At 42.5% G+C, this 23,110-nt stretch overlaps 6 protein-coding genes across 12 annotated transcripts in view; 4 read left to right on the plus strand and 2 right to left on the minus strand.

Annotated features, from left to right (window-relative positions):
* LOC135347316 (methylmalonyl-CoA mutase, mitochondrial-like) overlaps nucleotides 1–5,905 on the plus strand; it is a 56,528-nt gene extending 50,623 nt beyond the window's left edge. For all 7 annotated transcript variants that reach the window (XM_064545263.1, XM_064545264.1, XM_064545262.1 and 4 more), the window contains 9 exons: nucleotides 2,520–2,731; nucleotides 2,914–3,090; nucleotides 3,258–3,341; nucleotides 3,482–3,587; nucleotides 3,819–3,910; nucleotides 4,367–4,639; nucleotides 4,857–4,997; nucleotides 5,215–5,310; nucleotides 5,515–5,905. In XM_064545263.1, coding sequence (XP_064401333.1) covers nucleotides 2,520–2,731; nucleotides 2,914–3,090; nucleotides 3,258–3,341; nucleotides 3,482–3,587; nucleotides 3,819–3,910; nucleotides 4,367–4,639; nucleotides 4,857–4,997; nucleotides 5,215–5,310; nucleotides 5,515–5,739 — 1,406 coding nt within the window. In that variant the 3' untranslated portion in view covers nucleotides 5,740–5,905. The remainder of the gene's footprint in view (nucleotides 1–2,519; nucleotides 2,732–2,913; nucleotides 3,091–3,257; nucleotides 3,342–3,481; nucleotides 3,588–3,818; nucleotides 3,911–4,366; nucleotides 4,640–4,856; nucleotides 4,998–5,214; nucleotides 5,311–5,514) is intronic.
* Nucleotides 392–2,500, plus strand: LOC135347323 (uncharacterized). Its single transcript, XM_064545274.1, has one exon. The coding sequence runs from the start codon at nucleotides 1,229–1,231 to the stop codon at nucleotides 2,270–2,272; it is 1,044 nt and encodes a 347-aa protein (XP_064401344.1). The 5' UTR covers nucleotides 392–1,228; the 3' UTR covers nucleotides 2,273–2,500.
* An 892-nt stretch (nucleotides 5,906–6,797) lies between the features above and the next one.
* LOC135347336 (uncharacterized) lies at nucleotides 6,798–8,257 on the plus strand. Its single transcript, XM_064545291.1, has one exon. The coding sequence runs from the start codon at nucleotides 6,866–6,868 to the stop codon at nucleotides 8,078–8,080; it is 1,215 nt and encodes a 404-aa protein (XP_064401361.1). The 5' UTR covers nucleotides 6,798–6,865; the 3' UTR covers nucleotides 8,081–8,257.
* A 765-nt stretch (nucleotides 8,258–9,022) lies between these two features.
* Nucleotides 9,023–9,850, minus strand: LOC135347338 (transmembrane protein 138-like). The gene has a single exon (XM_064545293.1). The coding sequence runs from the start codon at nucleotides 9,619–9,621 to the stop codon at nucleotides 9,136–9,138; it is 486 nt and encodes a 161-aa protein (XP_064401363.1). The 5' UTR covers nucleotides 9,622–9,850; the 3' UTR covers nucleotides 9,023–9,135.
* A 4-nt stretch (nucleotides 9,851–9,854) lies between these two features.
* On the plus strand, nucleotides 9,855–16,506 carry LOC135347337 (NADH-ubiquinone oxidoreductase 75 kDa subunit, mitochondrial-like). The gene is made up of 18 exons (XM_064545292.1): nucleotides 9,855–10,013; nucleotides 10,126–10,420; nucleotides 10,657–10,881; nucleotides 11,251–11,369; nucleotides 11,703–11,769; nucleotides 11,923–12,057; nucleotides 12,482–12,596; nucleotides 12,903–13,100; nucleotides 13,479–13,555; nucleotides 13,806–13,872; nucleotides 13,968–14,030; nucleotides 14,120–14,272; nucleotides 14,672–14,767; nucleotides 14,996–15,053; nucleotides 15,135–15,246; nucleotides 15,545–15,608; nucleotides 15,866–16,000; nucleotides 16,224–16,506. Exons 1-18 carry the CDS (start codon nucleotides 9,965–9,967, stop codon nucleotides 16,365–16,367), a joined length of 2,172 nt encoding a protein of 723 aa, XP_064401362.1. The 5' UTR covers nucleotides 9,855–9,964; the 3' UTR covers nucleotides 16,368–16,506.
* Nucleotides 16,507–18,362: 1,856 nt separating this feature from the next.
* Nucleotides 18,363–23,096, minus strand: LOC135347349 (tricarboxylate transport protein, mitochondrial-like). The gene is made up of 8 exons (XM_064545307.1): nucleotides 22,936–23,096; nucleotides 22,623–22,802; nucleotides 22,145–22,246; nucleotides 21,750–21,855; nucleotides 21,228–21,451; nucleotides 20,191–20,411; nucleotides 19,828–19,901; nucleotides 18,363–18,586 (listed from the first exon to the last, which is right to left on the minus strand). Exons 2-8 carry the CDS (start codon nucleotides 22,768–22,770, stop codon nucleotides 18,463–18,465), a joined length of 999 nt encoding a protein of 332 aa, XP_064401377.1. The 5' UTR covers nucleotides 22,771–22,802; nucleotides 22,936–23,096; the 3' UTR covers nucleotides 18,363–18,462.
* Between the last annotated feature and the right edge of the window lie 14 nt (nucleotides 23,097–23,110).

A 23,110-nucleotide genomic window follows, 5' to 3' on the forward strand; every position in this document is an offset into this window, starting at 1 on the left:
GGTGTGGGAGGGGGTGTGGGTCTGAAGTTACTAGCTACTACATTGTGGAGTTAAAAGTTAAATTGGTGAGCATTCCTGTCAACAATGTTCTATATTGCGTATGTGGGGGTGTGTAAGAAGAGGAGAATCTATGGTTGGTATAATTATACTGGTTTTAAATTAGCGTCGATCCCAGCCCCCTCACTAGAGGACCTGGTAACCACCGTTTGTGTGGGTGGACTCAATAGTAAATTTTTTCTTTATAATTAATCAATTAACCTTTAATTTGTCTATGGTCACCCACGTGGTTGATAACTTTAGACAGAAATCGCCATTACAACTCTAGGCTCATACGAGGAGCACTGATCTTACTGATATGGCATCAAACAAGCATCTAGAAGCAAGTAGACTTGCCAGAGCCGGTCAGTACTGACAGAAAAACGCCCCCACTCTATCACAGTACAAAACCAGACTTTTCAACACTGGAGAGAGCGTGAGCAAGAGCAGAAGAGAAGTGGAAACCATTATAGTCACTATAGTCTAGGCCATAAATGTTGTAAGTATCTTATTAAAACGTGCTATGATTTGTGCAATGACATCATTGTAAAATATATAATAATTAATTTACTAAGATATTTCGACCCCCAATAATCTGGGGGGGGGCAATTGACGCATGCGCAGACAGTGTATACCAGGTGGTCTTTGAGCGGCCTGGAATCGAGGCTAGTTTTAAATTTACTCATTAATTTTCTGCTAGTCTTGTGGCTCATCACATTTCATTAAGGCATGCATTCCTACTCTCATAACACTATACTAAATATATCTTTTGTGAAGAGGTCAGGGCCTTTATTCATAGTAAATTCATTTGGTTTGCTGTACTCCCGTTTGAGACCTCGTATTTTGAATGTCTTTCACACTGGTCCCAATAAGGGGGTGTGTCAGTCCGGCTGTTCAAAGTATTGTTAGCAAAGCTTGCAATGTGACTTAGCTAGATAGAGCAAGTTCTCAGATTAACAAATAAGGAAGATATCATGGACTGACTAAGCACATGGTCACAATGACCTAAATACATAACACAAGAAAGTTCTAGAATGTTCCAGACTAGTCTAAACATAGATATAACATCATTATCAACTAAGTGTACCCAAGGGCGTATACAGAGTATACGCCCTTGGTGTACCTATACTAACAGTATAGCTGTTGCAGGATCACAGTGCTGTACATATATATATTTATATATATCGTGATTATGGCCACAAAATATGATCCTTCCATTGAAGAACAGGGACTACTTTCACCGATCGATTCGTTCCGTGAAGAAGATCCTGTTCCTGTTTCTGATGATGCTCTTAGGGTAGATACAGATGAGGAAAAAGACTATGATGAAAGAAAATTTTATCGATTTGTTGATAATTTCCCAGAAGAACTAAAAGGCAAATGCGACCCCTCACAAGTGAAGGCAGCATATAAAAATGCCAAACAGCTCAGAATTCTTGTGACTGGAAAAACTGGATCTGGAAAATCTACTCTTATTAATGGGATTCTTGGAGTTGCTGTAGCTAAAGAAGGAGACAGTATCAGCAAGGCCTGCACAACAAAAGTCACAGATTATCATGTCACTAAGTGGAAGGTTGACATGATAATTTGGGATAGCCCTGGTCTACAAGATAGCACCGATAATGAGCAGTATCTGAAACAAATGAAGAAGAAGTGTCAGGAGAGAGATTTGACGATGTACTGTATCGATGTGCGTCAGACGAGGTTGATCAGTGGGAGTAGCAACCCAGACATTGTTGCAATGAAGAAACTGACGCAAAAATTTAGTTCTCAGTTTTGGAACAACACCGTGATTGTTCTGACATTTTTCAATTACATTGCTAAAGAGGAAAAGATTATAGATCTTCCACCTGCAGATAAGAAAACAGCAGTCGAGGCTAAACTGCAGGAGTGGAAAAATCAGATCGTGCACATTTTAACTCATGATGTAGAGATTGACCAAGAAGCTGCTGAGAAGGTACTCATTGTTCCGGCTGGTTACTACCGTAAGCCACATCTTCTAGTCTGTGACTATTGGCTATCGAACCTCTGGTTTCATTGCTTTGCTGCTATTTCTACTCAGGAAGGCCGGTTAGCATTACTCAAAGCGAATTTCTATCGCATGAAAAAGGACACCAGAGTACAAAAAGAGGATTTTGAAAAAAATATAGAGGATCAGCCGATTGTGAAGATAAGTAGTTGGTGGCAAAAGTTGGTGCAATTACTTTTGGATATTTTTATTTATATAATTTTGTGATTTCCAAGAATACTTGTGTAGTACGCAACATGTTAAGATTTGCCTTTTGTTGTATACATGCACATTCTTTGCACCATGGACATTTTGTTGTTGTTGTTTTTTTTACCATGAAAACATTTTTTGCCTGCATAAATAATATCAGGTAATGTACTCCTAATAATATCAATGTACAATCTGCTGCCTTTATGGCTATATAAGAAGTAGTATACCCTAAAGAATATACTCCACTCCTTGCCTCCATATATAGGTGTGAGTGCTGGCATAGACATTGACTCATTTGCGCCTCGTCTCTCATTCTTCTGGGGCATTGGTATGACCTTCTACACTGAGATAGCCAAGATGAGGGCAGCCAGGAGACTCTGGGCTCACCTCATGAAGGAGAAGATGGGAGCAAAGAACCCAAAGTCTATGATCCTGCGATGTCACAGTCAGACCTCTGGATGGTCTCTCACTGCTCAGGTATAGGTGTGCATGAGTGTTTTTATTTGTAGACAGATGAATATACTTTTAGCGAGAAATTGTGTGTTAATTTGTGCCAGCTTCAGTTTAACTGTATGTAGGAAGAAGTATACCACTGTTCCCAGCCCATATTATTGTAGCTATATTAAATGCATTGCCATTTGAGCTCTAATCTCTTACAGGACCCCTACAACAATATAATGCGTACGTGTATTGAAGCAATGGCAGCTGTGTTTGGAGGCACTCAGTCGCTACACACTAACTCGTTTGACGAGGCCCTCGCTCTGCCCACTCCCTTCTCAGCTCGTATTGCCAGGAACACCCAGATCATACTTCAGGAGGAGACGGGGATCACCAAGGTTAGTGGTCGGTTAGTAGGTTTTGTCTTACTGACTATATGCATGTAAAGCCAGCTAGGCGAGGCTAGCTAGGATTGGCACTATTTTTGTAGAAGTTTACATTGGGAGTCATGTTCAGAAAGCATATATTCAATAATTAGAACTTTACCCCCCCCCCTTCCTTCTAGATAGGTGATCCTTGGGGAGGGTCTTATCTGATGGAGGCCCTCACTGATCAGGTGTACGAGTCAGCACTCAAGATCATCAATGAGGCACGTACAAGGGACACCGGCCTTACAGTTGTATATTCGCTCTAATGAAAAGTGCTGTCTCTAACTTTCAAGTTTAATCATTCAAATTTCAACTCTGTAACTTGTCACACTGCATTAGTAATTGTTTCCCTTCTATATAGATTGAGGACATGGGTGGTATGGCTAAAGCTGTTGCCTCAGGCATGCCCAAGCTGAGGATAGAAGAGTCAGCTGCTAGGAGACAGGCTCGGATTGACTCGAAAACGGGTGAGTGAGTGCATGGTCCTGGTTAAGGTTCGTGATGATTGAATCAGTATAGTCTTGAAAGCTATAAGCATATTGTGTAGGCCTATAGGCTGATTATGTTGGTACAGTGACTTTATACATGTACCTGATGCATGTAGTAGCTAGGGTAATGTACGCTTATATCGTTTGTGTACTCAACAATGTTTTTATTAAAAGTACGCTCCAATTGTTAGATATTACTTCCTGCCACAGACACGATAGTTGGTGTGAACAAGTACACTCTGGACAAGGAGGAGCCATTGGAGGTGCTCTCCATCGACAACGCTAAGACCATTGAATCACAGGTGAGAGGAATAGTTGCCAGGGATACCTGTCTGTAGTGATATAGTTGCCAGGGATACCTGTCTATTAGCTATCCTCCTTACTAATTGGGCAGACCAACAGTGGCTGCAATAAAGAGGTCGCCCTGCAACGTATACAAGTATGGATGTATTACATATCTAAGATGAGGTGAGCACAGTAGACAGGTTCACCCTCCTTTAAGAAATTGTTAGGCACCGAAATCGGTTACTAATAAAAATTATGTCTCATATTATTCATGACGGAATGTGACAAACAAGTAAAGTATATTCACGTGCATACCTACACACGCACATGTACACCATCTGTTGCAATATGAATAGAGCAATAATTATAGGCCATAGTTTGGTCCCCACGCCCACTTCCTCTCCTTCTTGGTAGAGGCCTGTGGAGGGGAGGAGCTTATAACTATTGTCTAATCAGACCCACCACCATTGCAGAAACGTAAACTGGAGACCCTCCGCTCCACCAGAGACCAATCAGCTGTCAGCTCTGCCCTAACCGCCCTCACTCAAGCTGCTGAGAGTGGGGACGGCAATCTCCTTCACTTGTCCATTCAGGCATCACGTGCTCGCTGTACCGTGGGGGAGATATCAGATGCTCTGGAGAAGGTTCATGGTCGCCATGTTGCTGTGCCGAGGATGGTCAGTGGAGCGTACGTGTCCGAGTATGGACAAGCAGAGGAAGTGGACAAAGCTATGAGGAGAGTGGAGGTGTGTAGTGTGTGAGGGGTGTGTAGTGTGTGAGGGGTGTGAAGGTGTGTAGTGTGTGAGGAGTGTGGTGTGTGATGTGTGAGAGCATTGTGTCAACCAGTATAAGGCAATTATTTCTTTGGAACGGACATGCAATGAATGTAAGAATATTAATCGTTGTTTGGTAGCATCTTGTTTTGATTCCTGAAATTAATTCATCCTCTCCCCATGTGTGCAGGCGTTTGAGGTTAGAGAGGGGCGTCGTCCTCGTATCCTGGTAGCCAAAGTGGGGGAGGATGGTCATGACAGAGGATACAAGGTCATCGCCACAGGGTTCACTGACCTGGGGTTCGATGTGGACATTGGACCACTCTTCACGGTGAGTACAGATGACTGTGTTGAATCTCTGTACTAGACCTGGCTGAAAGGTACGTACGTACGCTAGTGAACGAGGCAAGCCTATAGGTAGTAGTGGCTGATAATTAATTTTAAGCCACTGCGAACCTCTTCATACCTTTAAAACTTCCTTTAGAATAGCGTCAGCTTAATTCAGAAACAAATATGTTTGCTATCCTCCTTCCTTAATTTTCCTCCAGACCCCCGCCCAGGTGGCCCAACAGGCAGTGGATGCTGACGTCCATGTGGTGGGTATCAGCTCCCTCGCTGGAGGTCACAAAGTCCTCGTCCCCAAGGTGAGGTGCTATACCCACTCACTCCAGTGGAGCCTCTGATTATATAGTGGGATAATTCATCACCGTTAATTGTCCTATACTTAAACAGAGGTCCAATTCCTTCGATTAATTCCCTTTCTTTCCTAAACTCTATAGTCTTTAGAAACATTCCATGCAGTATAGCTGCATGGAATCGTAATATTGAGCTGATTTTCTTTGCTACAGGTAATTGAGGAGCTGGGGTCCCTGGGTCGCCCTAACATCCTGGTGGTGTGCGGGGGAGTTATCCCTCCCCAAGACTACGCTGCTCTCTACCAGTCTGGAGTGACGGCTATCTACGGCCCTGGTACCAGCATCCCTCTGGCTGCCTATGACCTGCTTGATGTTATTGAGAGTGCTCTTGACAATGGTGGCAGTGGGGGAGGAGGGAACGATAGACAGAAACTGTGAACATGACTCCGTATATAGTTAATGTTCATACTTATGTGACATTATAATTTATTTCTGTTTGTTTCATTCAGTATTATTTTAATTATGATCAACTTATATAATCACGATTGCTCATGATTGCATTATCATGCGGAAACACTTCAGAGCTATGAGAGATCAAATTTTACACGGCCAAAATCCATATATAGGTTTGTTTCAGGCTATTAGTATTAGGTGCTATCACATGTACATATTCTTCACTAATACTTGGAGTTTTCATATTCTCAGTACATTTTTTATCCCCCCCCCTAGCCTCGAGATCAGGCCGATTAAAATACGTGCAGGCTTTGAGGTTACAATATATATATGTACATGTATATCGTATAGCCATGCATGCATGCATGCATAATTATAATTATCTGCAGATATTGTTTGATGGAGTCATGACTCAACCTTCAACAAGATGTCTGTTTCATCTGTCAACTGAAAGGTCAGCAGCATTATAGGTATTGAACCTGTTGCAGAATCCATGAGAATCTGGCACACACAACAACCCTCCTTCAGAACCATAGCTGAAAAGGAGGCTGGTGGTGACCTTGTACTGGAGAGTTGGCCTTTCTGTGGCTGAAGGGCTAGAATTGCAGGACAGGTGTGTGAGGTATGCATGGGTGTGGGGTGTGGGGTGTGTTGGTGTGTGGGTGTGAAGCTATATATACTATACATGGTATTTAATAGTCATCAATGTGTTCTAGGGTGCTTCCCGGCCTGCACTGCCCTGCAGTAAATGCATGTGGGTGTGTATATATATATATATATATATAGTGCTATATAGCAAAGCACCCCTGGTAGTTTTAGAAGAGAAGATGTGTAGATCTAACTGTTTCAATATCTTTCTAATGGTCATGTGACTCATCGCACATTCATAAGGATATTGAAGGCATGTATTCGTACTTATAAAATTATAGTTATTGTAAAATATGTGTGTATAACCACATGGGTTCATAGTTCATAATATTCATTAGTTTCGCTATACTCCCCTTTGAGAGCTCATTCTTTGAATGTATTTAACACTGATCACAATAATAAGGAGAGTGTGTGTTAGTCAGTCAGAGTCTGTTTGAGTATAGTATACATACTATAGCTAATTATGGCCACAAAAAACGACTCTTGCATAGAAAAGTTTGAACGTTTATCAACCGATGACAAGGTAGTCTCTGATAAGACGGATACAGATGACGACACATCTGAAATTTCTGCTGGTACTCAACAGCAAGGCAGCTCAAAAACTAAAGTTCGAACTAAAGTTGAAAACGAGTTCTACAAATTTCTCAAAAATTTACCAGAAGAATTAAAAGGTAAAATTGACCCCAAACAAATGAAGACAGTGTACGAAAATGCTAAATCTTTCAAACTTCTTGTGACTGGAAAAACTGGCTCTGGGAAGTCTACTCTTGTTAATGGAATTCTTGGAGTTACTTTACCTAAAGCTAAAGAAGGAAGCAGTATTACCAAGGCCTGCACAACTGATGTCGAAGCCTTTTATACCAAAAAGGAGGACATCGACATGACGATTTGGGACAGCCCTGGTCTACAAGATGGCACCGATAACGAGGATTACCTGCAACAAATGAAGGAGATGTGCCAGGAGAGAGATTTGACCATGTACTGTATCGATGTACACCAGACAAGATTCATCAGTGGTGGGGATGACAACCCAGATGTTGTTGCGATGAAGAAACTTACGAGAGAATTTGGTCCTCAGTTTTGGAGCAACACCGTCATTGTTCTGACCTTTTCCAATTACATTGCCGATGATGTTCACATCAAATATCTCCCACTCGCAGAAAAGAAAATAGCAGTCGAGGCTAAACTGCAGGAATGGAAAAATCAGATCGTGCACATTTTAACCCATGATGTAGAGATTGACCAACAAGTTGCTGAGAAGATACTCATTGTTCCGGCTGGGTATTATCGTGAACCAGATCTTCCAGTCTGCAAGTATTGGCTATCGAACCTCTGGTTTCATTGCTTTGCTGCTATTTCTACTTGGGAAGGCCGGTTAGTGTTACTCAAAACAAATGCTGATCGCATGAAAAGAGACACTGATGTACAAGAAGATGATTTTAAAAAGCCTATAGGGCAGCAGCCGATTGTGTATGACAATAAAAAGATAGAGTATATGCTACGTAAAGCAAATGTAATAGGGGGTGTGGGTGGGTTTATTACACTTGGCACTATTGGAGCTCTTATTGGTATTGTTGGAGGCCCTCCTGGAATAATAGTTGGTTTGATCGTTGGAGCGTACGTTGGAGCCGTGAGTGGTGCTGTCGCTGGCACAGCTATCGCAGCAAAGTTAGACTAAACAACTCTTAGAATTATGTATGTATAAATAATGGTGTTTGTCCTGTTGCACGTATATATACTTAATTAATTGCTTTCGTTGTATCATGCACTCCTGGTTGTATCCATTCATTGCTTTTTTACCCTGATAAAGAAATTAATGTTGTTGTTGCTGAAACATTTGTAATTACAGAGCCTGTTATCAAAAATGCTATAATCTCTATAAAGCTGTTGCTTCAGGCATGGCCAAGCTGCATGAGGATAGAAGAGTCAGCTGCCAGGAGGTGCTCTCCATAGACAACGCTAAGACCATGAAACACAGGTGAGCGGAAAACAGTTGCCATGCATGCATGCGCAGTAATATACCATAGTATATATATAGTGTTCCCCCTTGTTTGGGCAGACCAACAGTGGCTGCTAGGTTTCTTGTTTTTTGTGTGTGTTTACATAACTTCAAACTGTAATTATTCATAACTTAATGTGACAAACAATAATTGAAGTCTATATTCACGTGCATACGTACATTGTACATGTATACCACCTGCTTTAAATGAAAGAGGTGGTATATAGCCTATAATTATATGCATGTTGTCAAATCAGATCACCACTCCCCCACCATTGCAGAAATGTAAAGGAGAACGTTTAAGAGGAAATGCATGGATAAGGCTATGAGAAGAGTGTAGGTGTGCATGTAGAGTGTTGACGGCTATAATATACGGCCCTGCATGGTACTAGCACCCCTCTGGCTGCCTATGATCTGCTTGATGTTGATTATTTGTCACGTTGAAAGTGCTCTGGACAATGGTGGCAGTGGAGGAGGGAACGATAGCTAGACAGAAATTGTAAACATGACTCAATTAATGTTCGTACTTATGTAACAGCAATTATAATTATATCCAGGCATGTGTGGATCCATGTTTGTGTTCATGCATCTGTGCTCATTATGCATGCAAAACTGACACAATCAATTTGAGAACTTATTCTGAACCTATGCATGAGTATAATTATAATTATATAACATACTTTCAAAGAATGAAACAAATTTATAAGTGATGATTGAAATGTATTTCCTGTTAGCTATCTAGCATTCAATTGTTTTCTCATCCACTCTGAGTCCTCGTAATATTTGTTATCACCTAGCCTCAGGGCGGCTCGTTTGTAGAAGTAGTAGAATATCACCGCTATAAGCTTCTGAAGTACGTACACAGCTTGAAGACCCTCAGTCCAATGGTACATGATGGGCTGCTCCCACCTTACGGCTAAATTCCATATTTGGTATGCAACCGTTAGCGACAGGTACAGTAGTCCAATGAGTAGAGACGCAGAGAATTTCTTGATGAGACTTGAAATTAGTCCAGCCTTGAATGCGAACGTGCTAAAGAAGGCAACAAATAGGAGAATGATGGAGAAGACGAGGGCAATATCTTGTACCATGTAGAGGACTAACAGAACGATTGTGTTCTGTCCCAGTAGGATTGAGAATGAGTTACAGACCAGGTCCACCAGTAGAAGCAGTAGTTGAAGCGTGAGGATGATCGTATAGCCAGAATTAAGTAACACCATCTCTCAGCTCATGTTTTGTAGTAGGAGGTACAGTTGTTATGGATACAAGAAAAGTTCTATTTCAGGAGCACCTCTGTTCATCTGTTCTTTGGATTTGCTGTTCCACAACGTCCACAGAAGTCTTTACAGCAGCATAGGGCACTGTCTGAGATTGCACACACCATTGACCAAACAAATGAAGCTAGACTTGGATAATATCCCACCTCCAAAACCTGCATCTGCAGCAATGGTCAGCCCCTCCCCCTTTTCTGCACACGTGAATTTAGCTAGAAACACATGACACAGTGAGATCCACAAGATCAGAAGAAGAGTTTCTGATCTTCTCTTGTCTCTCTTCCTAAGGATGCTACGTCACTTGGCAAGGAGAGCTTGTAGCCTACCCAGGGCTATAGGTAAGAACATTTGTGCTTACTGCTAAACCTTGATGTACATGAACTAAATAAAAATACAAATAATTCCAAGAAATTTCATAATTTAATTTTATCCATTTCCGTGCACACACAGGTGGTACCCAGCATGCATACAGTGCTGCGGCTGGAGAGCCTCCCAAGAAAGTCGAAGTGTTTGTGGACGATAAGCAAGTGATGGTCGACCCAGGTACCACAGTCCTACAGGCGTGTGCGATGGTTGGCGTGGAGATACCGAGGTATTGTTATCACGAAAGGCTCTCAATTGCCGGGAACTGTCGAATGTGTTTGGTGGAGATTGAGAAGTCCCCTAAACCAGTGGCAGCCTGTGCAATGCCTGTCATGGCTGGCTGGAGGATCAAGACCAACTCTGAAATCACAAGGAAGGCAAGGTTAGAGATGTTCTCCTACTAACTGTACGGCTATTTGTGTAGGTCATAAAGCATACCACTAGTATCTGCATACAGTGTGCATTTCTACACTTTTGCTAGCTATTGAGTATTTTTCTTTTAGTCATGTTCACACAAATCCCTACCCACCGTTTGCATAAGAAGCTCTGAGCAAAGACTGTGTACAGATATTCCTATAGAGATTCCTTCCACACACCACCCACACCACACACACTTAGGGAGGGTGTGATGGAGTTCCTGCTAGTGAACCATCCACTGGACTGCCCCATCTGTGACCAAGGTGGAGAGTGTGACCTACAAGACCAGTCAATGGTGTTCGGGAGCGATAGAAGTCGATTCGTGGACAATCAGTACTCAGGGAAGAGGGCGGTGGAGGATAAGAACATTGGTCCCCTCGTGAAGACCATCATGACTCGCTGCATCCACTGCACCAGGTGTATCAGGTAAGTGTGTGTGTGGGGGAGGGGGGTTAGTTCATTCAACTGCGTAGTGGTGTCAATCGTGATGGCGTAGTACTGTATTTAACGAAAATTACAAAATTCTCTTCATACTCTCAGTATGTACTGTGAGAGCCATAGCGCCTAAACTTACTGTACGCCGTCGTTACGATTAGTCAATTACTTCGATTACTGTACATGTCATGATAATTGTCTGTACGCAAAATATACAGTGGCTTAAGTTAAGTTGGTTCAATACATTTTACTGTACAAATAGTACGTACATGTATACAGTGGCTAAAAAAGTAATGCTAATAGCTCAGTACTTACAGCACCAACTTTAGTCTGAGTTGCCCATTCTCTGCCCCTCCTCAGGTTTGGCACAGAGGTGGCTGGAGTGGAGGACCTGGGCACCACTGGCAGAGGGGGGGACATGCAGGTCGGCACTTATGTTGAGAAGATGTTCAGGTCCGAACTATCGGGAAATGTCATCGGTGAGTTGTGGAGTGAACTTTGCAATACAGATTATTGTAGGACTTGTAAAGACTCACTCCAGTTATGTCTGTACTGTAATTTTAGCTAACGTAAAGCGGAGTAGGATCTTTGTTAGGCCATAACTTGCGTTCTGGTCGTCCAATTCCTATAAATTTTTGAACTTTTGAAAGCCTGAAATGATATCTTTGAAATGGTGGGTTTGAAACAGAGGTCATTTTGGGGCCATTTTCGACAAGGAGGGAACAGTGAAAAATAATTATAGTGAGAGCCCTCTCAATGAGTTCACATCGTACAGACACTGTAGCTAATGAGATTCCTCTGATTCCCTGCAGACTTGTGTCCGGTTGGAGCGCTTACGTCCAAACCTTACTCCTTCACTGCCAGACCCTGGGAGCTCAGGTAACTATCACTCAGCCTTTGTGCAGCTATACATACGTTTAATATAAACGATTACCCTGCTGTGTTTTTGAGCTTCCTCAAGGTAGCTCATACTTACTTACTCAGTTGTCTATAATTCATTCTCTTGAAACCCCTCCCCCCTTGTCCCTGTAGGAAGACTGACTCAGTGGATGTGCTGGATGCAGTAGGTAGTAACATAGTAGTCAACACTCGTGGTGGAGAGGTGATGAGGATCCTGCCTCGGCTTAATGAAGACATCAATGAGGAGTGGATCTCAGACAAGACACGGTGGGTCACATGACTACCTGGTATATACACCACACTAGATGCTTAGTGCACAGTGTAGTGTGTTGTAGCTATCAAGGCTACTGTAGGTACCTCTGATGATAGTATTGCTTGAGCAGGCTAACTCCATTGATGTAGTGTGCAGTATTAATAATAAGTACAGTCTAAAAATTTACGCTACTCCCGTTTATGCATGTAGCATGTTTATGGTGTACATAATTGTACATGTACATTGTATGTTGTTGAGTCCTTTTTTTCAACTAAATGCTATGAACTATCTAACTTGTATTCCTTAATTTTGTGTTTTTAGTGTGTTTTGACAACCCCCACCCCACACACACACGCACACACACACACACACACACACACACACACACACACACACACACACACACACACACACACACACACACACACACTTGTGCAGGTTTGCCTATGATGGTCTCAAGAGTCAGCGTCTAACAGTCCCCATGGTGAAGAATGAGTCGGGTCAGCTGACAGAGGCCAGCTGGGAGGAGGCTCTCATGTCTGCAGCTGCTGGGGTACGTTTCTGCTCCATTAATTTGTACAGTGGATTTCAGTGCACACCTTAAACTTGCACCAAGCAAGAGTACTCTTTCTTGCAGGTAATGTAGAAAGAATAGGGCCAAACTGACCGTTTCAACAGACCAAACTCGTGTATTTATTCTGTTCATGGGGTTTTAGAGTATCAAAATGTAGAGAAGCAGATTTACATTTTATCTTCAGCATAATTGTATCTTCGTATACGTGTAGCTCCTTTGCAGTACTTGTCCTGCCCCCCCCCCACACACACCCTCCCACACACACACACACACACACACACACAGATGAGCACGAGTGAGGGTGACCAGCTGGTGGGTGTGGTGGGTGATCTAGTGGACGCAGAGTCACTGGTCTCCCTCAAAGACCTGCTCAACAAGATGGGATCGGAGAGACTCCACACGGAAGAGGCCTTCCCCTCCATTGGACCAGGGACTGACCTGAGATCCAGCTATATCCTCAACTCTGGCATTGCTGGCATTGAGGTGTGTGTATACCGTATAGCGGGTAATTTTCGTGGGGTAAAATATTCCTTATTTTGTGGGCAAGCTGACCTCCACGAAATTTTAACGTAGGCGTGGCTTACCATAACGTACATGTATGAATGCAGTTCAGGCAACGAGACTAAACGAAATTTTAATTCACGAATACCACCGTTTTTCGAGTTGAAAGAATTTTTACCCCACGAAAATTACCCGCTATGTTGTGAAAACACATGGTCTGATGCATGTACAAGTAGCATACCTACATGTACATACCTCATCAGCGTACAAAACACATTTACGTTTTTGCTTGGCTGTATTTTTCTCCATGTTTTTGCATCACATGCAGCATGTTTAATGGTTGCATTATCCCCTATACAGGAAGCTGACTTGTTGCTGCTGGTTGGGACTAACCCACGCTTTGAGGCTCCTCTTATCAATGCCAGAATCAGGAAGAGGTATGTGGTTGAGGGATGGCCTTACAATTTGATGCTCCTTACCCAATCTCAGTGTAACTCATTTAACTTCATGTACATGTACTACCTAAGACTTAGGAATAAATTATACAGATAGATACAAAAGAAATGCTTTATCCATATTTTCATGCAGGCCGTGAAAAGTGTGACATGTTGACACTTGTACACAATAGTACTTTGTGTATCCCTTAATCGTATACAGTACTTACTGTCTTTATCTGTGTGTATGTAGCTTCATCCACAATGAACTGGAGGTGGCCATGATCGGTCCCAAGCTGGACCTCACCTACGAATATGAGGTGAACCACATTCTCTGTATTCACTGTGGTGTGGTCAACTCCCATGTGTGTACTATCGGCTAACACTACATGTCTGCACACACACACACACACAGCATCTTGGTGACTCAACTACCGTCCTACAAGACATTGCCAGTGGAAAGCATCCTTTCAGCAAGGTGAGACAGATATCCACGATTTTCCATTCACTGGTGTGCATAAATTATATTCTACTGTGAATAACCTCCCTCCCCCCCCCTCCCCCCAGAAACTGTCCTTGGCTAAGAGACCACTCATCGTGGTTGGTAGCTCTTGTCTCCAGAGGGAGGATGGTGGAGGGCTACTATCAGTGGTGACCGGGATCACTAGCGCTCTCTCTGGGTCAGACCAAGGCTGGACCCCACTCAACATTCTGCACAGGGTGAGGAGGTGGTGAGGGGGGCTGAAATATGGGTCTGTAATACTGCAAAGTTAGTGACTTGGTATTACAATGATTATTACACAGAAACGGATATTTTGTGTGTGTTTTTTCACGGAGTATTAAGGGGGCTTCTATATAGGTCTAAAATACGTGACTTAGTATAATAATAATACATAGAAACAGGTGTTTTTTGTACGTGCGTGTTATTTGAAGGGGAGTCTTCCATATCACATTAAATATTAGTAAATTTCCTTGTTTATGGGCTCCTAGTGTTACAGTATAATTATTGAGTAGATCTATTACACAGAAACTTGTATTTGTGTATGTTCTTTGACCATTGGCTTATTTATAATGGCTAGGAAAATATGTATACTGAGTGTGCGTGTGTTTTGTGTCCAGGTTGCCAGTCAGGTGGGTGCACTGGACCTTGGCTACACGGCTGGACTAACAGCGGACAGTCTCAGTGCAGCCAAGTGCCTCTATCTACTAGGAGCAGTAAGTAGCTATACTAGTTAGCATTTCACATGCACATGCATGATAGCATAATTATGTAGAAGTGAAGTCATGTACTGTAATTGGAGCATAATTATTATTAGTGTCCCTGACATTAAACCAATCCCAACTGTATGGAACAGCCACTCGAGTTATCAAAAACATACATACATACATACAGCCACTCGCATGTACATGTAGTTTGTCCTCAAGTTTTCACTCTTTATGTAGGACGGAGACAAACTGAAGAAGGAAGACATTCCTGAAGGTTGCTTTGTCATCTATCAAGGTACATTGAGTACATTTAGTTTCACTTGGCATTGTATAATGTACTACTGTATGCTCATTGCCGTGTTGGTCATGTGACTAGGTCACCATGGCGATCGTGGTGCCTACCTTGCGGACGTTGTTCTGCCTGGTGCTGCCTACACTGAGAAGAATGCCACCTATATCAACACAGAGGGAAGGGCACAGCAGACCAGGTGGGTACAGTTGATCCATTCCATACAAATGCTCGTTTCCTAGAGAACAGTTTTAACTAATGACTGGATTGGAATGTGTTTCATTGTTTGTACCAGGAGTGCATTCATGCACTCCTGTTAGTACATATAGTGTTATGTTGTCATCTTCTTTCTCTTGTGTGTGCCCATGTTTGAACTCTGCTAGCTACGTGTACTAGATGTGAGTTGCATGCCCTCTCCTTTATACAACCTTGATTTTATACACCCTTGATGTTACAATGTCATCTTCTTTCCCTTGTGTGTGTGTGTGTGTGTTCAGAGTGGCAGTGACTCCACCTGGACAGGCAAGGGAGGACTGGAAGATCATCAGAGCTCTCTCTGAGGTTGGTATACCACTCTATAGCCACACTACTGTTACATGTATAATGTAATAACTTTATAACTTAATTGTTAATGTAATGATGCTTACCCGTTTGGTGTTGTACAGCTACTGCACCAAGCTTATAATGAGAACAGCTTTAAAAACCCTTGGTACAGTACTCGATGTAGCATTGCATGTACTATATATAGCTGCACGTATGCATGTACAGGGTTGGTGTTTAATTCTTTGGTTCATGATATTCCCCCCCCCCCCCTACAGATATCTGGATTCACGCTTCCCTACGATGAGTTGCCGGGGGTGAGGAAAAGACTGGCGGAGGTCGCCCCGCACATGGTACGATACGACGACCTGCAACCAGCCAACTTCTTTGCTCTGGCAGGAAAACTACTCAAAGTGAGCGCTTATTATGCTGTGTACTGAGAAATGTACATGTATACATGTGGATGAAGCCAGTCGCCCATAATACCTTACTATAATTGTGTCTGTATACCGTGTTCAACTTAGTTTGATATACATAATTATACTTGTACATGTATGATTGTACTTTTGTATCCTCTTGTCCTTCTTTGTCTCCATATATATTTAACCTCTACCCCCCCCCCCCACACACACACAGTCTTCCCAAGCGTCCCTCAAGCCCACCCCCCTCTCCGTGAACCAGGAGAGGCTGGACCAGTTCTATATGACAGACTCCATTAGTCGATCATCGCTCACAATGGCTAAGTGTGTGAGCGCTGTCAAGGCAGACTCAAGCGAGTGACTCATCATCACTGTTGTACTGTATTAGTGTCCATCTATGTTGTACTGTATGTATGTATGTATGTATGTATGTATGTTAGTTATAATTGTCAGTTGCTTTTGTGCTACACACATTCTTCAATAATTGTATATTAACATAATTATTATAGCACGACGGCATGACCTCATACGGTTTGGTACAGTTTCTGCCCCCAAAATAGGATTGTATAGGGTCCTTCTATTCGTAATTAACACATCTTCAAACAGCCATTTTATATTAATGATGTAACAGGTGCATGATGGTCCAATGGAAGTGCCAATAGTTGAACTTTCAGTACCTAGCGCTGCACTAAATCACTTTTAATTACTTCAGCATAAAAATGTGTATAATTATTATACTCTCATTGTTGCACTATATATAAGTAAACAATAATCTACAGTCCAATTGTTAATGATTAGGTAGCCTCGATTCAAGGCGGCCTGGAATCGAGGCTACCTATCAGGCAGCTGTGGGCCGGAGTGGTATAGGGAGGAGTTCGTTCCTCAAAAACATAAAGTCCTACATGAAAGAGAGCAGAACAATATAAGCTCACTGACTTGCATATACATTTATCTATTATAATTACCGTATAGCGGGTAATTTTCGTGGGGTAAAATATTCGTTATTTTCGTGGGCAGGCTGACCTCAACGAAATCTTATCGTAGGCGTGGCTTATCTGAACGTAGGAATGCCGTGCAGCCACGAGACTAAACGAAATTTTTACTCACGAAAACTACCGTTTCTCGAGTTTAACGAATTTTTTTACCCCACGAAACTTACCCGCTATACGGTATACCATGTACCAGGCGGCATGCATCGATCTTCAGTGCAGCCTGGGATAGAGGCTAAAAATCCCCTTCCTCCTACGTTTTTGAGTTGTTGCAGTTTACCCCAGAGGAGGTACGACAGGCGCGGTGCAGCTCAAACAATAATATTAGCCTTTGATCTATATCTGTGTACCTTTGCCCTATTTATTTGCATAAACTTGTTTTAAAAAAAAAACCACTGTAGCTGGGCCTGTTGCCTATAATGAAAGACATCTCTGCTGTTGTCTAATGAAAGGCAGCATGCAGGAGGCTGCATGTTGTCTAATGAAAGACAGCAGGAGGCTGTTACCTATAATGAAAGGCAGCAGGAAGCTCAAGCAATTAGCCTTTGATTAATATTAGCTCTATATAAATCTATATAGTTTCTGTGTACCTTTGCCCTATAAACTTGTTTTAGTAAAAAAAACAAAAAAAAAAACGACCACTGTAGCCGGGGCTGTTGCCTAATGAAAGAAGCTATCTATTCAAGTACCATGCATGCATGCATGTACTATATACATGTAATTATTATAATTATTATGCTGTTTCTGCATGTATTATCATATGTTATTATGCCTCGAGCACCTACAGTACTTCTTTCATTACTGAGCCAGCAGCCCTGTTGTCTTTCATTACGGGTAGCAGCCCTATACTGTCTTTCATTAGGCAGTAGCCCTACTACACTGCACTGGGATTAGTAGCACCTAATGTCTTCAGCAGTAGCAATTACGGTTTATTTTTTATAGTATTTAATACTCGAAGTATAAAAAAAAAACTACTGGCCAGTAGCAACTAAGGAACTACTACCACTGTAGTAGGGCTGCTGACTTTCAAATGAAAGACAGTAGGGCTGCCACCTAATGAAAGGCACCAGGAAGGAGCCTACTGACTGACATAAAATGAAAGCCAGTAGGGGCTGCCACCTAATGAAAGGCACCAGGAGCCTACTGACTGACATAAACCAGTAGGACGTGGCCTGGATGACCAGTTTCCCGACCACCCACTACAGCTCCGGAGCCCCGGTTTATAACCCACACGCTACATGGGTGAACTGCTACAAGTCAAAAAACGTAGGAGGAAGTGGATCTTTTAGCCTCGATCTCAGACCGCACTGAAGATGAGGCCTTGCATGTGTCCCCGGGGTTACAGTCTGCCCATTGATTTACTAGTATTATGAATTTGACACTGAGTATACATAGCACATGTACAAGTTTGTACGCATGTAATAAAATCATACATATAATACGAAGCTATAATAAATAATTATGAAGTTATTGCCAGTTTGGAGTGGGGTATGCCCAGTCTAGGAGCTTCATAACGTTCTCATACAACGTGAAGACAATGGCCACATCAAAGCACACTCTCCCCAGCCGAGGGGTAGTCCCCTTGTAGAACCTGCAGGTGTGTGGAAATAAGTCAATAATAATATGCATTGACAGCATAACACACACACACAAGGCCGTGTAAAGAAAATAGAAAATCTCCCAATAATTGATAGACTTCATGCATGGCAATGGCACCGTTTAATGGCAGTTGAAAGAGATTGATGAAACGGAGGTGGTGGTGGGGGTGTAGTTGAACATCTTTCAACAGCCATAACTTGAGTACAGTTGACCCAATGTCAAAAATGTTATGATTTTCAATCCAAAATTTAGTCCGGGCCCTAATTTGCCATTTTTCGGCATCGGACCGACCATGGCCATGGTATTGCCAAATTGGCAAATGCTTTTATCTCTCAAATATAAACTTTGATGACACCATTTGAAAGGTCTTTTTCCAAGCTTTCAGAAAATCCTAACTTTGGATCCACAGAATTCAAGTGTTACGGCAGCTAAAAGATATCGATAACTTGAATTTTGTGGATCCAAAGCCAGGATTTTCTGAAAGCTTGGAAAAATACCTTCCAAATGGTGTTAATCAAAGTTCATGGATTATATATATATAGCCCATGGTCCGAGGCCGAAAAATGACAAATTAGGGCCCGGACGAAATTTTGGATTGAAACACATCATTTGAAAGGTATTTTTCTGACATTTTTGACATTGGATCAACTGTACTCAAGTTATGGCTGTTGAAAGATGTTCAACTACACCCCCACCCCCTCCGTTTCTTTCAACTGCCATAACTTGAATTCTGTGGATCCAAAGTCAATTGTTCTTATCGACCTCCCACTACTTAAAGCACAGCCTATCCTTACATGTAGATCTATAATTATGGACAAAGCGGCTGCTCCCAAAATAAAAGCAACATCAATTAAGGCTCCGAGGTTCCACCGTAATCACTAGCTGAATTGCATGATTTGGAGGTCGGCAACATGCAGTGAAGAATAGAGAAACATTACGAGGCAAATAAACTACCGTATAGCGGGTAATTTTCGGGGGACAAAATATTCGTGGTTCAGCAATATTGAGACATTTCGTGGGTAATATTTTCGTGGTTTGGAGCTTGCACTGCAGGTAAAGTAGGCAAGGTCACTTCATTCGTGGGTAAAATATTCGTGGTCAGACCTCCAACCACGAAATCCACGAATATTTTGCCCCACGAAAATTACACGCTATACGGTATACACTGCTACATGCATGGCTTTAATTGATATTGATAATAAGCATTTTCTGAACGTTCTAAAAATGACTTACGCTTTGAACCCTTCGTTTTTGGCTATCTTAGTGATCACATCCCAAGTGTTCTTGTACTTGTGTGCATCAAGTCCCTATGAAATACAATGACGCATGTAATTACAGTGCAGTGCATATACATACATGTACAATTATACTTCTGTCTATCAGATAACTATTCGTACAGTCAGTGAAATCTCGGAATAAAGGAATTAAGCCTTACGGTAATAGCATTCCTATCAATGGACTCATTATGCCTCGAGGGTAGCCGCACGTTATGATTTTCTGAATACTTACAATGAGCTCGATGATGCCTTAAAATCAAGCCCTACGACTTCCCGTATACTGTGCACACACCCACACACACAACACACACACACACACCTGCATTCTTGTCTTGACGACGTCAATGGGTGTGTTCCCAAACACACTAGTAGCTCCGGCAATTCCACCGATGCAAAATGTTCGTAAATTCCCGATATCGACCGTATTGTCCCCATCCTGGAAGTACTTCTTTAGTGAGGTGTACACAAAGAAACGGATAGCTTGGTTAGAGCCCTGCTTTAGAATGGTGGGGGTGAGTCCTTGGTAGGTGCCACGGAGTCCTGTGTGTGTGTGGGTGGTGTGATATGTGAAGGGTGTGTATGTGTGGGTGGTGTGGGTGGGGGTGTGTGTGGGGATGCAATAATTATAGGCTACATAATTATTTGTGGGTGGATGATACCGTACGCACATGTATACCCTCTAGCCTCCTCCACAGGAATACCAATTAACAAGGAAAGGAAGTGGGCGTGGTTACGAGGCTATATCAATGCATGCTTCAGTTTGGCATGTGATACATCCAGTGTCATGCATCAGTGCCCCCACATCCTTGTGATCAAACGTTTACATACCACATGCAATCAAACTTCCACTAAAGGCAAAACAGTGGTATTGTTGATACAGGAAACAGGATATTAATAATGAAACATCTGAACACCCTCAGGGCCACCATAACACTATCACATGTGCTTGGTAACAAGTTACTATAGCTTTCTGACTGAGATAACCAGATACCTTCATCCACAGTAATATCATCAGACACAACTCAGTCCCATTACGGTACGCTCTTGTACACTGACACCATAAACTACCGTTATAGCGGGTCTATTTTGAAGGTATAACATTTTTATGGTTTTCGCCGATCAAGCATGTACCGCAAACTTTTATACCCACGAATTTAATATCGCATGCATGCATGCTGGAAAAGACTGCTAATTAAACCAGCAAAAACTTTTCTAACAGTCTTTCCGCGAAAGTTTACTGACATTAAGTACTCACTTTATACAGTTCACAGCTTGTTAGTTAAGTACTGCACACGTGTAAATGTATAGACTGCTTTGTAATAGCAATGCGGTAACCAGGACTACACGCCCACTCACCTTCTTGTTTAACGATAGTCTTCACTCCGTGGAAGAAGCCCTTGTACTGCGGCTTGGGTTGCGTCTGATCGTGAATGAACTTGACCTTGACCGTTTCCATGGGACACACGACTAGTATGGCTTCAGACACTCCGGCCCCCAGGCCAGCCAGAAGCACCTGCTTCTTGTTGAGGTTACCGTTCTCGTCGGACATGTTGTTTTTGAGATATTCAAATACTGAAAACCTAGAGAAAAGGGAAGCGATACATTTGTTAATAGGGACTGTATATACAACATGACTCCATTATACATGTACAATAAACATTGCCTTTTGTACACCGTCTATGTCTATAAATTGTATTCACCCGGTCTCCCTATGAAAACGCTGAGATAATGGGTCCCAAACATCTCCTTACTGTATGCATGTGTTTGGACCTGTGTTAGCAGGCCACCACATATACACGTATAGCCACTGTTGGTCTGTCTGCCCAACGGTGACCAAAGAGAATGGCGCAAAAGCCGAGAGTTTTGTGCCCCACCCACCTGACTGATGCCTTGGGTATGGAGCCATAGAGCAGTGAGCTGAGGCCTCGGTACAGACCCAGTACACCGTGCTCCTTCACTGTCACCTTCACACAGTTTATTGGACCTGAGGAGGGAGAGAGGGAGGGAGGGGTTAGGAGACTAGCCTCGGTACCAGGCCGATTGTTTTTACTATAACGTTCAATTAGAGAAAAGTCGGGCGGGAACGTGGCTATGGTAACACTAGCCATGTTATACTTCCTACCAATGATACTGTAAGCTTAGGTGACCGCTATAATTATATAGTTCTAAAACACTGATGATTTACACGTATTAACAAGAAAATACTGACATGATAAATCTTTCTACTCATGCAACGTCCTCGAGCATTAACTGTACTACTGAAAATTACGCACCATTGTATTTTGGTTTAGCCGATCTCTCGTCTAGTTGTAGTTGCGTCTTTACATACTCTGTGGGGAAGGTCATCATGATCTCAAGACCCCCAGCAATGCCACCTGTGTGTGTGTGTGTGTGTGTGTGTGTGTGTGTGTGTGTGTGTGTGTGTGTGTGTGTGTGTGTGTGAGAAATAGGGGAATCGGTATCCCAAGAATAGTCATCATTAGCATTAATTTACAGCTGATATAATCAATTGAGTGGAACTATATCACGAATGCACATCAGGAAGAAATTGTTGTACATTGAACCTCCGATAAAGAATCCTCTACAACCTAAATTAACTACAAGGGGAAAATGCTTAACCCCAAAATAATACATATAGATCTATATACATAGGTAATTAAACCTCTGAATAAAACGTCAAGACACTAGCGCTATGAATGAATTTATGCTATCTCCAAAGTGCTCTAGTTTATTCTGAGTGATTGTACGTACCCGCCAGGATAGCTTTGCCCGGATGCTTCCGCCCGGTCTTCTTGGCCGGGGGTGAGGGTGAGGAAACAGCTGCTGCCGCAGCGAACCTCCTCACAGGGGAGTGGTGGGAGGCCCACTCAGCAGGGGGTCCAAACCGTCGGGGGTCCATTGAAGAGTATTGTTGTACACTCGATTGAAGTCCTGTGGTTGATCAAATGGTAATTTATACTATTGCCAGTACAGTATAGTACTAGTCACTATAATATTAAAAGATATGCACTCACAAAGTATAGCCTAGCTAGAGACTACTAGAAGTAGGACTGCTATTGCTTACAAAATATCTTGTTCTGTTGCTTCTCTTTAGCTCTAGCTCTCTCTTCAGCTAGCTAGATCAGGTGTTCTGTGTCAGCCGAGGGTGTGTGTTTGCACTAATGAATTAATGAACAATCACCTCAAGCTAGCTGATGATATTCATTGCACTAGGTGAGCTGCTGCATTACATTCTTTTG

This window comes from Halichondria panicea, chromosome 14, assembly GCF_963675165.1.
Source record: "Halichondria panicea chromosome 14, odHalPani1.1, whole genome shotgun sequence".
NCBI classification, from domain to species: domain Eukaryota; kingdom Metazoa; phylum Porifera; class Demospongiae; order Suberitida; family Halichondriidae; genus Halichondria; species Halichondria panicea.